A 14,487-nucleotide genomic window follows, 5' to 3' on the forward strand; every position below is an offset into this window, starting at 1 on the left:
GGGTTAGTCAAATAGTGAACTCGTGCACTATACCAAGGGCGTTTCCCTTCAGGTTATTAGAAAGTCAGAGGCTTTACTGTGCTTAAGGAATTTCCTAGGCTTTAAAGAAAGGAGTCTATTCTTTGAGAGCTAAAGAGCTCAGGAGATTAACTGCAGGTTTGCTGCTAGCTAAATCCTTGAGAGTGTGTGTGGTGCTTGGTGGGTTGGTGTGTTCCTGTCCTTTTGCTCTCAGAGAACCTCTCCTATTTATACCTTTCAGCCTGTTGTTCCTTAGCCAATAGCAAAACTGGCTCTTCTATTCTACTGTAATTACTAAGCTACTTCTACTTTTATTAATAAGCATTTTGTCTGTATTAGTCAGCCTTCTGTCTGTTTTACTAATGTATTGGTAAGCTATTACTAATGTTTGTTAGAGTATTACTATATTTTGGTAATTCATAGCTGTTGAGCATAGATCTTTACTAAGCATAGTTTCTAGATTACTGAGAAGCTGAGTCATATTATTAGTCATTGATTCACTTTTAGTAAGCTTAAGTGTTTATGCTTACTTTGCAGCTCTGAGTAAGCAGTTTCTTTTTGATTTGAATGCCTATTATTTCTTTAGTTTTCCTATACTTATAATTATGGTGCATGACAACGCGGGAAAGTTCCAGCAACTGCTCGAGACTGCTTTCCACGCATACATTGAACAGCACTGTAAGAGTTGTAGTGTGCTGAACATGGACTTAGGCGAAGTCCGGGAAATGATATAGAAAGCAACTGATAATACAGGAGGCCGAAGCTAAAGTACACAACATTTCCGGCTGGTATTTATACTAACCTAGCTACTGCGGGATCAGCAGAGAAGGGACAACGTATATACGAGAATGTCCAGGAAATGGAAGTGGTTTGGAAATAACCCGGAAAGGAATAACTCGGAAAAGAGTAGAACGTCCGAGTAGCGCTATTTATCCGGAGAATAGAGAATAAAAGGAAAAACATATATTGGGATAACGGATCGATTGTAACATTAGCTCCTCTTCTAGCCAATGAGCTCTGCAAATAAGTCTTGTAGGAGTATTTCAATTGAGGATAACGGGGTTAGCCTCGGAGTTCCCAGGGAAAGTGCAACCGATAACTCCAGTAGTAATCGGGCTACCAGAGCGGCGACGTTGCGGGTATGAAGTCGCTCGTTGAAGAGCTGCTGAGAAGGACTCTGGGGCAGTGAAGAATTTGTCCGTGGCATTCTGGGACGTAAAGTGCGTGCGGCCAGGAGAGCGTGAGCGTGATGTCTGTTCTCGAAAGGACTGAGAACCTTCGTGCAGAGAGTGCGAGCCAGAATTACGAGGGGCGCGGGTGCGATACATAGGGCGAGGGGGATTGCGAGGGTTACAAACCCGCTGACTAGCGCATGGTCTGACGAGGAGTTCTCCGGGTTCAGGGTGGTCGACGTTGATATTACCGAATTCTTGTGTCAAAATGCGGTTAACAGCTTCTGTGGCGTTTTGATCAGTTGTTGTGTAGGCAAGTGCTGTTACGCGGAAATCGTCAAAGGTGTGGTTGAGTTTCTCAAACTCGTCAGGAAAGATCGACTGCATTCCTTTGAATTGCCTCGACTGCCTCCCTGATGGCTCATCCGTCTCTTGCCACCTTGTCGAACCCGGCTTGGACTTCTCGTCCTTTCTCCACAATTCCTGCAAATAGCGTGCCGGAAGTCGTGTTGTCGGTTGCATCGAGTAAGGCCTGGAGCGCTGTTCGGTCATGGGCAATGTTGTCAATCTTGTTGATCCACCCTCTACGACGTTGGAGGTTGTTGACAATGTCTCCAAAGTAAGCGAGGTGCGTGGGAGAGTTGTTGAGGTCAAATTCATTGTCAAGGGTGTTGGTGTTTCGAGCGGTGATGCGGATGCGGGTTCCGAAGTGGAACCCCGGAGGAATTGGGATGGGTTTGGGGTTCTCTTCCTGGTGTCGCTGGAATTTGCCAGCAAGTTCTTTGAGAGCCGTGGCAATCCCTTGCTGGACGTCGTTGGTGGTGAATTTGGGTTCGGGGCTGTCGCGGTCAACCAAAGTTTCCTCTTGAACTGGAGAGGAGGAAGTCGAGGATGCGGAAGGTGTAGTCTCTCCGAGAGTGGCCTCGGGACTGCCGTTGCGGTAGTGGAATGAGTAAGGCGCCATGCTATAGTAGTCGACTTGGAAGTTGGCTGCTTAGTGGTTGGGGCAATTCTTTTGACCTCGTTATACTTTTTCGGGATTTCCACTGCATTCTTCAGGTTGCCCTCTGGTTTCCATGAATTCTCGGCCGTGGATTGATGTTTCCACTTGACTAAATACCGGCGATGTCTATACCAGGGTTGGTGTGCAAGAATTGCTTCCACCTCGTATTCATCGTGCCCGTCTATGATCTCCGGTGGTGGTTCTAGGAAGTTCTTCCCATGCTGTGGTGTCTCGTGGTATGGCGTGAGTAGGGAAGCATGTACCATGGGGTGGATCTTCATAGTGCTTGAAAGGGCTAGTTTGTATACTAGCTTCGAAAGGACCTTCTGCACTTTGAACGGTCCGTGTCTCTTGGGTGCCATCTTCTTGAAGGGGTAACCGTCTTCATAGTGAGTCATCTCCAGTCATACCTTCTGACCTTCAGTGAATGGGATGAATTTCCGGTGTAATCTTCCTGCCATTTGAGCTGTGGCGTAATCTAAAGCCGCTCCTGCTTCGTCATGGGCCTTCTGCCTTATCCAAAGCCATTCTTGAATTGACGGAACTTTTGATTGTGCGAAGTTCGTCGGGAGTGCCTTAGGATGTGAGCCAAACATGAGAAAGAACGGCGAATGTTTTGTCGCAGAATGTTCCCAATTATTGAATGCGAATTTGAGGTTGGGGATGTGGTTGGCCCAATTGTAGGGATGGGTAGAACAGAATATCCGGAAATATGCCTCAATTTCCCTATTCATGCGTTCAGTTTCTCCATCAGTCTGTGGGTGATACGCCGTGCTCATTCATCCTTCTACACCAGTTAGCTTCCATAGTTCTTTTAAGACGAGAGAGTCGAATTGAGGTCCTCGATCGGACAGGAACTTGTCCGGCATTCCAAATCTCTGGAAAACGTGATTGTGGTAGAACATTGCCATCATTGTTGCGTCTGTCCTTTCTGTGCAGGGGATTATAATTACCCCCTTCGTAGAGTCATGGTCGACTACGACCATTAAGGATGTAAAACCTTGTGAGAGAGGTAGTGCGGTGATGAAGTCGCATGTAACGAATGCGAAAGGCCTAGACCGGTGAGTTGCCCGTATCGGTTGCAGTGGTGGAGTGGTCGGGTGAGTATTGACTTTCATCTGTTGGCATGCCGCGCATCCTTGCACGTAACTGGACACAAATGATCGTATCCCTGGCCAGAAGAAGTTACGCGTCAGTAATTCCGCTGTTTTGAATCGTCCGGGGTGTCCGAACACTGGGGCGTCATGGTAGAGCTTTGTGATCTCTCGGCGAAGTGTGAGGTCAGATGGTACGTAGCATCGGGATTGGTAGTATAAGATGCCGTTGTTTTCCATTTAATCATCTATGGTCGTCTGTGCAGGAAATGTGATTATTCTGCATTGCTGTACGGACGGAGTTTGCGTAGTCATCTGTTCGTCCCGTCTTTTGAATGCGATCTAGTAACGCCTCATCAGTATTTGTCACAGTGAAGTGTTGTGGGCCATCCAATTGCATCAGCAGAGATTGAGCGATGTGTAGTGAGCGAATATTCGTTTCAGCAAAAAGCGTGTCTGGCAGGAGGATTTGATCAACATTGTCGTCCATGGAATGGAAGGGTCCAGAATTTCAGGTGAGAGCGTCCGACTGTACTAGTTGCGAACCTGGGCAATGATGGAGTGTGAAGTCAAACTGGGAGAGGAATAATTGCCATCTTACTTGTCTCCGGTTGAGCCGTCTAGCTGCGCAGAAGTACATCAGATTCTTATGGTCAGTCAATATCTGAAGTGGAAATCGCGTCCCGAGGAGGTAATGTCGCCATGCTTCCAACGCTCTAATGATGGCGAGAAGTTCACGATCGTAGATCTCGTAGTTTCGTTTGGCCGGTAGGAGAGATTGAGAAAGATAGACAATTGGATGCCAGTTGCCATTAATGTCCTGTTGACGGAGTACTGCAGCGGTTGCAACTAGTGATGCATCGCATTTTAGAACAAACGACTTGGTTTGATCTGGCATTAGTAGGACAGGGGCTGTGGTGAATTGCCGTTTGAGTTTGTCGAAAGCTCTCTGACATTCCAGGGTCCAAATAAATGGTGCATCCTTTTTTGTAAGATCCACCAGTGGTCGTACGATGTCGGAGTAGTGATCTATGAACCTTCTGTAGAAGTTTCCAAAGTCTAGGAATTCTCGTACTTGTTTGACCGTGGTGGAAGTCAGCTACTGCAGTACGCCATTGACTTTTACCAGATCCATCTTGATCTTGTTGTGCGAAACAATCATGCCCAGGAATTCTACCTTCTCAATGTTGAAAATGCACTTCTCCGGTTTAAGATACAAGTCGTTTTCTTGAAGTCGTTGGACGACTCGGATCATTTTGCGCTGGATATCCGCCGAGTCTGTTCCACCGATCAGAATGTCGTCCATGTAGATCTGGATCCAACCTTCGGTGATCATGTCTTGAAATATGTCATTCATCATGGCTTGGAAGGTTGCCGGAGAGTTGCACAGTCCAAAGAACATGACTGTGGGTTCGAAAAGTCCTCGACTCGTCTTGAACGCTGCTTTCCATTGGTCTCCTTCTTTGATTCTGACGTTATTATACCCTGACCGGAGATCCATTTTGGTGAATCATTTCCATCCCTTGATTCGATCGACAAGGTCAGATATCAGTGGTAGTGGGTAGGAGTTCTTGATCGTTCCTTTGTTGAGATAGCGGTAGTCTTGGCAAGGGCGTAGATCTCTGTTCTTTTTGCCGACAAAAAAGAAGGGGGAAGCCATGGGTGACTTAGATGGGCGAATGTATCCTTTCCGTAGATTCTCATCAATGAAGTCGTTCATCTTTGATTCTTCTAGCGGAGATAGGGGGTAGACCTTGCAATCTTTGGGAGCAAATTCCGGTTTAAGATCTATGGCATGGTTGTAAGATCTTTCTTCAGGAAACCTCTCTGCAGCTTTCTTCTCGAATACCACTGAATAGGGTTGGAGATAGTCGGGGAGCGTCGTCTCAGGTTTCCGCATTTCTGCCTCTTGTGCGAGAGTCATGGCCGGGTTGATCTTCATTCGAATGGAGAGCCCTAGTATTGCCTGTGCGACTGTGGTTGTGACCAGGATGGTATGGATTTCACCGGAATTCGGTATCCATGCGGCTACATAATCTCCAGTTATTTCATCACCTTGCTCAATGGTCGTTGATGAGATGCGAAAGAGGGGTGGTGCTTCTGGGTCATTCGCCATATGGAGGGCTCAGATGGTGGTGTCCAACATCGGCTGGAACCTGTCATCTATCCCTGTTGATCCAAAACCTTGGTTTCCTCAGTCTGTCGCGAGTAGTTCCTTCACTTCCTGGATTGGTGGTTGAGCAATTCTTTCTACAATCACCTGGGCGATGTGGTCACCTTTGGTGATTGTGAAAGGGGTATCCCCGTGATTGACCAAAATGACTTGTATTTCTCCCGTGTAGTCCCTGTTAACTACTCCTGCCACAACATCAATTTCTTTGAGTGCTAATCCACTTCGTGGGGCAATACGTAGGTAGGTACCAGGTGGAGGTGTCATTCGTAATCCAGTTGGTACCTTTGCTTGAGTGTGAGGGGAAATGACTGAGTCTTCTATTGCGGTAAGGTCGTATCCTGCTGTTTCGGGAGATCTTCTCGTTGGGACAGCTCTTCCATCACATTGGACTAGGAGATGTTTGGTGAGGAGTCTAGTGTCATCGGCAGAGGAGACTTGGATAATTCTGCCTTCCGAGTCCGGTTCTTCTTCTAGGACAACTTTTCGAGGAGTGAAGTTGAGTATCCCGTATTTCCAGTTAATTTGTGGGTTGTGGTGTTGCAGCCAATCAATTCCTAGAATAGCATCTTGCTTTCCTAGGTGAGTGACAAACATTCGTTCCTTGGTTTCTCTGCTGCCGATTTGTACCGTGGGTTCTACGTAATTCTGAATAAATCCAAATCGGTTGGGAGTTCCATCAACATTGAATACTGGTATTGGTTTTGCCAAAGGGTATTCACGGAGCTGTAGTCTCCGTACAACTTGTCGGTTGATGAACTTGCCCTGAGCTCCAGAGTCGATGAGCACATTGATTTTTGTTCCAGCATTTCCTTCCGATTTCATGATAACAGGTAATTTCATTGCCTGGGCCTTCATGTCTGCTACTAGTACAGATGAAATCGAAATTCGAAGAGGTTCAACAGCTGGCGTTGACCTCACTGGGTAAAATCCGGATTATCGTCTTTTCCAGTGCGATTGTAGTAGTGGTCGTAGATGATTCGATCGAGATTGGGGAGTGGGATGGAGCTCAGCATGGCGTCAACGTCGATGCGCGATGGGGTTGTGTGTGAGTCTACTGGAGTTGGATTGCTGACTGCTGGTGGGTGAGGAGAGCTTGGATTTCTGTCCCATTGAGTAACTTGGACGTAGGGACGATTTCTGGATGGGTCGCCTTGATAGCTTCTCCAGTTTCCTCTACCTCCTCGGCCTCTGCCTCTTTGGTTTCCTCCTCCTCGGTAGGCTCCTCTTTCTCCTGCTTGCCGAGGTTGTCTGCATTCTCTGGAGATATGCCCAAATTTTCCGCAATTGTAGCACTTAATTCCACTTTGTCCGGTATTAAGGGCATCTACATCCATGGCATTAGGATCACGGGTGGATGATGTCGAGGTGGTTGTCGCAGTTCCAGAATTGGTAGGAAGGTGCATCTGTCTGTTCTTGATACGCTTGAGAATTCCGAGCCTGTTGTCCAGCTCGAGGGCCTGTTGTTGCCACTGGGAAAGGGCGGCATTGATCAGCATGTGGGCGATCAGCTGGCGCGCAAGGGATTCCTTTAATCCGCGAAGGTATTGTTGGAGGAGGTTTCCGTCAGCGTCTGGGTTGACTATTTCTGCTTCTGCGATCAACGTGTTGAAGTGCACGTTGTATTCGTTGACCGTCTCATGGTCTTTTTGGACAATTTGGTGGAGTTCAACCATGGCTTTGGATTTTGGGTCGGTTGTTTTGTAGGCCTCCAAGAAGTCTTGACGATGTGTGGCCCAGGTGGGCCATCCTTGAAGGAGATACAACTTCTCCTTGACCGTTGCCCATTTCCGGGGTTGTTTCTTCCCTGAGTCTTTCATGAGCGAGTCTGCAAAGTGAATCTTTGCCTGATCATTTGGAAATTGCGAGGCCTTGGAGAGGAAATACATCTCGCATTGGTGGATGAAATCCCAGGCTTTCTCGATATCTCCGGAAAATTTGGCTGGCTTGCCTATCTCTTCCTGGGGGAGGGCGTTGCGTAAGGCAGCAGTAAATGCTGCTAGCAGCTAAGGGTCAATGGGGTTTGGTCCTAGAGCTGCTGGGATTGATCCTCCTCTGCCTCCAGGTGGTCCTCCTCCTGGTGGTCCACCTCTGCCTCCACCTCCTGGTTGTCCGGGAATTCCTCCTGGAGGTCCTTGGCCTCCGATGTGAGCAGCTGCAGCCCATATTGGTGCTGGCAGTGGTGGGTTATGGATATATTGCAATGCCTGATGTAGTTCAGCTATGGTGGCTTGTCCTTGGAAGTGTGTGCGCTGGAGGAGTTCTTCTAACAGCTCCTCATTAGTGAGGGTTGTTGTCTGTGTTGCCATGTTATCTTCTGGCACTTCCAGTTATTGATAAACATCTTCTGGTTCTTGGTCAGTGTCTGAGAGGGCTTCGAAAGTATCCGTGAAGTCGTCTCCTAGATCTCCCTCTTGTTGGGCTTCGATACGCTCTGCAGATTGGTCTCTGGTGACCTCGATAAGCCAATCAGAGATTTCCTCGATCGCTTCGGCATTTGATTCGTCGTCTCTGTGTATGCAGATGACTTCTCTGCACCTGTGCCACTTGTTGTCTCATGTCTGGAAATGATAGTCTCGTCATTGGCTAGTGTGGTGTCTGTGTGCTCGATTTCGGCACCTTTCCGGTGCAAGTTCAGCGCTTTGCTGACTTGTAGTTCTGGTAATGGGGGGTTTGGACCATGTACGTCTGGTCACCAGTGAAGGGAGCTTCGGCCTAATGTAAGAGTTGTAGTGTGCTGAACATGGACTTAGGCAAAGTCCGGGAAATGATATAGAAAGCGACTGATAATACAGGAGGCCGAAGCTAAAGTACACAACATTTCCGGCTGGTATTTATACTAACCTAGCTACTGCGGGATCAGCAGAGAAGGGACAACGTATATACGAGAATGTCCAGGAAATGGAAGTGGTTTGGAAATTACCCAGAAAGGAATAACTCGGAAAAGAGTAGAACGTCCGAGTAGCGCTATTTATCCGGAGAATAGAGAATAAAAGGAAAAACATATATCAGGATAATGGACCGATTGTAACAAGCACCCGGACGTCCTCCGGCCGTGCAAAACGCCAGGGTGCACACAGCTTTACTCACGCAGCACGCGCGAAGATGGCTCTGCGACCGTCAAGTGCCCAGCGTGCTTTGCGAGTGCGTGTGCTGCCTGCGGCAATAACACGCATCGTGGTCAGTCCTGCGCGGCTGCTACGAGCGAGGACGCGAGCGAGGACTACATCAATAGCCGCGCGTCGGGCATCCAGCGCTGCCCGCGGTGCCAGACGCCGATCTTCAAGGACGGCGGATGCCAGCACGTCTCGTGCCGCTGCGGCGCGCACATTTGCTGGTTCTGTCTCGCTGCGTTCAACATCGATAGAGAATGCTACACGCACATGCGTAGTGTGCACGGCCGCATCTTCGAGCAGCGTGGAGGGTGGTGTGTTGTGATGTAATCGAAGAACAAACAGTACTTGATCCCGCCTTGATCCCGCCTTGAGGCGACTGGGTTTTCACATAATCAATTGTTTCTAGAAGTATCCCTGACGAATAAAATGTGCAATATACACCAGAGTATCAACGTACGAGCTCCACTAGTAGGTTGAGCGTGGCGGTTGTGTGTGGGTATTCTTGTCGAGATTTAAGCTAACAACACCTACAACGGATACCACACCCGTGGTCTACTGTGTCCTTAGCTCCTCTTTGGCCACTCCCTCTGCCGGGACCACTCTACATGGCGCTAAATATCAACTGAACCCTAGCGAGTTTCTGCTCAAGCGTTTCCCGACTCAACCTGGACACGTCAGAACCAACCATAATGTTCTACTGCCGCCGCCACGCGCGCACGCGAGTATCGCCATGGGGCTTAATGCCCTCTGAATCGTGTTGCTTCGCTATTGTGGACAATAGACGTACAGCGAGCGATAGAAAGGATGGGACCTCTTGTTTTCCCCGTTCGTGTAATCCCGATTAGGTGAAATTCATAGCTAGACGTGTTGTGCGGCCACGATCAGGATAGACTCGGACACTTGCTCATACCAACCCCTGAGTGTATCTAGTTACCCTGGGCCATGTATGCTTGTAGGAGGCACTAGCCGATGACTTCCATCACCAAGGTGTATTGCCTGCAGAAGCAACCGAGTTATGTCATTCCTCCTCACCATTGTCAGTTCCAGCTTCTCCCGCCTCCATCCTCAAAAGCTCTTCCTCGCGTTCGAATATCCGAAGCCTGAGTACAACGTGTCAGCCACAAGATTGTACAGCCCTTCCAGATGATAACTTACCATACTCTGTCCTCCTCGGCTTCTATGAAGTTGATCATTTTTACAATACGTTCTGGGATCCTTGTCTCCCGCAGCCCCCCCTCGATAGTGTCCTTCGCACGACTTCCCATCGAACGAATATCTCTAAGATTCGCGTTTTCACCGATAATCCGCATATAGCCTCTTTCAATCCACCTTTCCATCTCAAAGCTGCTGTCAATATTCAGCTCTTCCAGCGCAGGCGCTTTTGACAAAGCCGCAGCTGTCTCCGGCGTCATGTCGAAGAAGTAGTCTAGGGCAACAGATTTCTGAGCAGGCATCAGGATTCGATATTCAGGGGTCGACGTGGAATGCAAGAGCAATCTGGTGCTTACCAACGATGTCCAAGAGTGTGATATGCAGGATTCGAGAAGAGCTTTGACCTCGATGACCGCCTTGTTGGTACGGCATCCTACGTCCTGTCAGTACAGCTTTTCCGGACGCATGACTGGAAGTGCTCTCCGCAGGCCCGCAATACCTTCCGACGCCTTGACATACGCCGAGATGTATAGTATCCGAATATTCGGCGCATGCTTCACAATCGTGTACAAATCCTTCCCGCAACCACCCTCCACCCGCAGCCGACGAATGGCCCCCGTCCGGTCTTCACACCGCTTTCCCTTCCCATCCCTCTTCAGGTATGGATAGAGTGAGGCCAAGGATGTCTCGGAGGATCTCCCCGGGAAGTTTTGCTTCGTTCATTGTCGGGGTAGTCGGGTCATAGTTCGTGAGAGCGGTCAATTTGAGTCACGATTCTCGCGAAATTTTGGTGGTCATCCAGCACGTGCTCTGTGACAGTCGTATCCAGGACCATCCCTCTCAGAAACTCCGCCTGCCAAGTCACATCCGTAGCACTCATCTAGGTATTACTTGGTGGTGGTGTTGCTAGGCTCCTCGTTGGCTGGGGTCGCATTCTGGCATCTACCTCCTTGAAAGAAGAACTTGAAACCACGTGGCAAGGACAGTCGTATCGCCGCGGACCAGTCGCGTCCATGGTCCATTGGAGTCAGCGCCCTCATCGTTCTCGCCATTCCTGTCACTGCTGCTGATCCAGTACTGCCAGTGCCATCACCGTTATTCTCACTCGGACGCGTACCGTTGGTTGTGCGCGCGACCGGCATCAAGCCCGCTTGCTTCACTCCGCTCGTCTCGCCGCCGCGCACACCCGTCCCGCCACCGTTGCCGCCGCCTGGCTTTGGATGCTTCAAATGAGTGCGTTCTCATTCTGCTAAAGTATTGCTGGTGGTACGACAGAGATCGGGCTGGTATGGTGGCAATGGCTCATTTTCGCCCTCCCAAGTCGGTTGCCTTTCAGAGGTCCATTGAACGCTACATCTAGGCCTGTATGAAGCTCACAGTGAAAAGGACATGTATTCACATGCACAAAGTGTGCACAGACAGCAGCGGCCTGTCAGTCTTGCCAAGATAGCCCAGTGACTCGAGATGCATGTCTCCATCATAGCCCGGAGCTCGACGACAGTTTGATTGTTGCGGCTCAGCCAGAACAGTGCGCGCAACCTGCCACCAGACACAGGCTCCGGGTCCAGATACAGGCGTTCGACACTCGGCGAAACCGTGACGTCGCGCAAGAGGTCCCGGCCATGCCTGCCCTCAAGCCCCAACGTGGGAATTTCTTCGTCGTTGGAGCAACCTGGAGGTTTACCGCGATGGTCGTCGTGTGCGTCTTCTTTCGAAGCGTGACAGAAGTGGAGAGTAGGGCCTCGTGTATGTCCGCGCTGATTGAGCGCCGGTGGGTGTACGCTATCCGCAGCGAGACCATCCTGGAGCTGTGCTTAAGCCCAAGATATGACTGGCCAATTTCTAGATAGAGTTAGCTGCGAGAGTGGAACTGCTGAAAATGCGCTGCTAAACTTCAGATGAAGACAGCCGGGGTTACACGCGACTTTCCCTTGATGTCTGGCTGCGGCAACTCCGGCCCACATATCATGCATTTCCTAAGGCAAGAAAGTTCCAGATACAGGCCAGAGATGCTGGGTAGATGCGGTCGTCCTCTCATTGGCGGGAGCGCGGGAACGGACGCGTCTTAGCGTCTACTACATCAGTCGCTTACGTCAGCCTACGTCAGCGGAGACTTTGTCTTGTTTCCAAATTCCAACCATCGCGTCGGTTAAGTCGAACACAGTATGGACAAGATGCAGCATCAGCGTCTCATTGCAGGCGGATGCCAGTGCGTTTCCGTGTCCGCCTGTGGACCGCACCTGTACAGTCATGACCAGGTGAGACGAGTTGTGCTCCCCGCTTCGACTCCAGGATGACGCTGAATAGTTTATACAAAATTGGTCATATAAGCCATAAGCTTTTGATGTTCTCGTCTAGATCTGAGCAGACTCGGCAGAGTAACGAGAACCGCCGCGCTCCTGTGATGGGGGGGCAAAACGAAGCGTTTGTGTTGTTTCGTCCGCTGATATTTCACATGCCAAGCAGTGGCATTTCACCCATTGGAGGTATATTTCTTGACCGTAACCATCATCTTCAGCTCGCAGTCCATGCCGTAGTCCATGCCGTAGCCCATGCCGTAGCCCCTGCGTCTGAGGCATGACTCTATGCGTATGTGTCATAACATAGAACCACCTGACGTCTGCAGGTCCAGCTCAAGTTGTAGCAGGTCACGGCATCATCTGTGGGACTTTCGAGGCCCGGACGACCTCCTGCGTTTGCATACTTGACATACAAATGAAGAAACTCTCCCAGACTTGAAGTGGGAACCTGGCGAGTTTATCATTGCATCATATCAAGTGCACGTCCAATTATCCGCTAAAGTCGGCAGATGACCCCTTAATCAATGGGGACCGTGATGCCCATCTTTCTGACCTCGTGGGACTCTGATACCTGTTCGTAAGGTTATGATTGCTAGCTCTTTTTCATACTGACAACCCCGGTGTTCGCAGTAGCAGGCTTTCCATGAGCTCCGGCCCCCAGCAACCAGAACTCCAGCTTGCAGTTGAATATTGAGCCTTCCAACTCCCGGAGGTCATGTCGTCCGGTGGCAGCGGCTCCCTGTCCACTTTGCGTGCAATGTATGGCGCGACACTGGTGGGGACTTTCGTAGGCGTCTTGTAGGTGGTCTCTTTTGTTCTCCGGGGGTCCACAGCTGACATTGCCTCAGTCTGTCGGGCATCGTCTCTATGCAGGTGTACATGTACAGTCGCGTGTACTCGAAGGACCACATCGGGATAAAATGCATGGTAAGTCCTTACTCACGCTCTTGTGCGTATCTCACCAGCTCCACGCTCAGGTTGTTCTGGTCTGGTGCGTTCAAATCTTCCGAGGCTTAATAATGTATATAACGGTTCCTATAGGGCTATGGACTTGCTACATACCTGCTTGATCTGCGTGGCAAGCTGGATGGACCTGGTCGAATACTTTGGGGAATGGGACCATCTGGATTGGATTACCTGGTGCGTTTGGCTTGCAGATTTGTTTATTCATTGTGCTCATTCCTCCGGACTGCTCATAGGAGTGTTGGAGCTTCAGTTGCGCTGACCGTGCGTTCCCCTGAGCCTCTGACTTCTCCGCGTCTCACGGACTGCATTAGGCCCTCGTTACCTTTCTTGTGCACTGGTAAGTTTCGCTTTTGCGCAGCGGAGGTGCGATGAGGGCTAACGTCACTACGCTAGTTTTTTTATTCATCGAATATATATAAGTGAGCGCCTTTCCGTGACCTTGATTTCTCGCCGCCTGACTCCACTTGCTCGCAGTAAGCAACAGGAACTTGTACTTGACTGTCCCACTCGTGCGTTTCTCGTCCTACTTAAACATCCCGACTGATTGTGTGTGACAGGCCGTATTAGCTCTATTCCGTTTGGGTCAGTTGTCACTCGTCTCTGGTGCTATCAATTCCCTGACTTTCTGCTTTCACAGCGGCAGCCACAGGTGAGAGACTACAGACATCGCCAAGTGATTACCACTCATCTACGGCCCTCAGCGTCGACGTCAGAGATGTAAGCGCGAAAGCGCAGCAAAGACGCTCTACTGACAGTTACGGTTGCTAAGGATAAGGCTGTCGAGCTATTCAGGATTTGTGAAGAGATACGGCGTAAGTGAGAGACTCCAAGTTGGTCCAGACTTCTGATAGGGCCTTAGTATATCTTTACCATGGGTCTTAGCTCTGCGGTTGCCCTGGATATCGCAATCACTGGGGCAATGTGCTTCTTCCTCCGGCGGGGCAAGTCTCAACTTTCAACGTACGTGATTTCTTCTGCGCCGTTGTCTCACGTTCATATGTCTATCAGGATGAACGACATCATCGATACACTGGTGCTATATACAGTGGAAACCGGGATGATCACCTGGTAGGATTTCGATGACGTGCCGAAGTATTTCGACTGATGTATGCGTCTATCAGCCTCACCACAATCGCTTCCTTGGCGTGTGTGAGTTGCCTTGCAGAGGTTACAAATACACTGAGGCTGATATGACGCTTGAAGTGGGTCTCTATGCACAATAATAACCTGATATTTCTCGGTCTGCACTTCACTATCAGCAAGTGTACGTGCCTGATGCGCTCCATGGGTCCCTGCGATACTGATTCTGGCATTTCCCTTCCAGTATATGCTAATTCGCTCCTTGCTATGTAAGCGCTATTTTCAATCACCACATAAACCATCGCTAAAATTTTTGTATAGCCTAAATTCCCGTGCCACACTCGGAGCTGCACATAACAACTCGTCGCTCGCCGCTAATAGACGTCTCCAAAGCTTGCTCAATAACCTCAACAAGG

The 14,487-nt window shown here is 49.6% G+C and overlaps 3 protein-coding genes across 3 annotated transcripts; 1 reads left to right on the forward strand and 2 right to left on the reverse strand.

Annotated features, from left to right (window-relative positions):
- Nucleotides 1-6,698: 6,698 nt before the first annotated feature.
- On the reverse strand, nucleotides 6,699-7,463 carry PHACADRAFT_73373 (uncharacterized protein; the record flags this gene model as incomplete). Its single annotated transcript, XM_007402155.1, has 2 exons — nucleotides 6,699-6,867; nucleotides 6,931-7,463. Coding segments are annotated over 2 exons (702 nt in total), but the record flags the coding sequence as incomplete, so codon positions are not given.
- A 2,128-nt stretch (nucleotides 7,464-9,591) lies between these two features.
- Nucleotides 9,592-10,027, reverse strand: PHACADRAFT_201882 (uncharacterized protein; the record flags this gene model as incomplete). The annotated part of the gene is made up of 2 exons (XM_007402156.1): nucleotides 9,592-9,673; nucleotides 9,729-10,027. 2 exons carry the CDS (start codon nucleotides 10,025-10,027, stop codon nucleotides 9,592-9,594), a joined length of 381 nt encoding a protein of 126 aa, XP_007402218.1.
- A 2,577-nt stretch (nucleotides 10,028-12,604) lies between these two features.
- PHACADRAFT_214456 (uncharacterized protein) lies at nucleotides 12,605-14,344 on the forward strand (the record flags this gene model as incomplete). The annotated part of the gene is made up of 17 exons (XM_007402157.1): nucleotides 12,605-12,823; nucleotides 12,874-12,952; nucleotides 13,003-13,016; nucleotides 13,067-13,165; nucleotides 13,225-13,252; nucleotides 13,303-13,328; nucleotides 13,385-13,410; nucleotides 13,466-13,500; nucleotides 13,549-13,573; nucleotides 13,629-13,640; nucleotides 13,693-13,708; nucleotides 13,761-13,803; nucleotides 13,851-13,951; nucleotides 14,000-14,059; nucleotides 14,113-14,140; nucleotides 14,195-14,255; nucleotides 14,316-14,344. The coding sequence occupies exons 1-17, from the start codon at nucleotides 12,741-12,743 to the stop codon at nucleotides 14,342-14,344; spliced, it is 765 nt and encodes a 254-aa protein (XP_007402219.1). The 5' UTR covers nucleotides 12,605-12,740.
- Between the last annotated feature and the right edge of the window lie 143 nt (nucleotides 14,345-14,487).

This window comes from Phanerochaete carnosa (assembly GCF_000300595.1).
Source record: "Phanerochaete carnosa HHB-10118-sp unplaced genomic scaffold PHACAscaffold_36, whole genome shotgun sequence".
Lineage (NCBI taxonomy): Eukaryota > Fungi > Basidiomycota > Agaricomycetes > Polyporales > Phanerochaetaceae > Phanerochaete > Phanerochaete carnosa.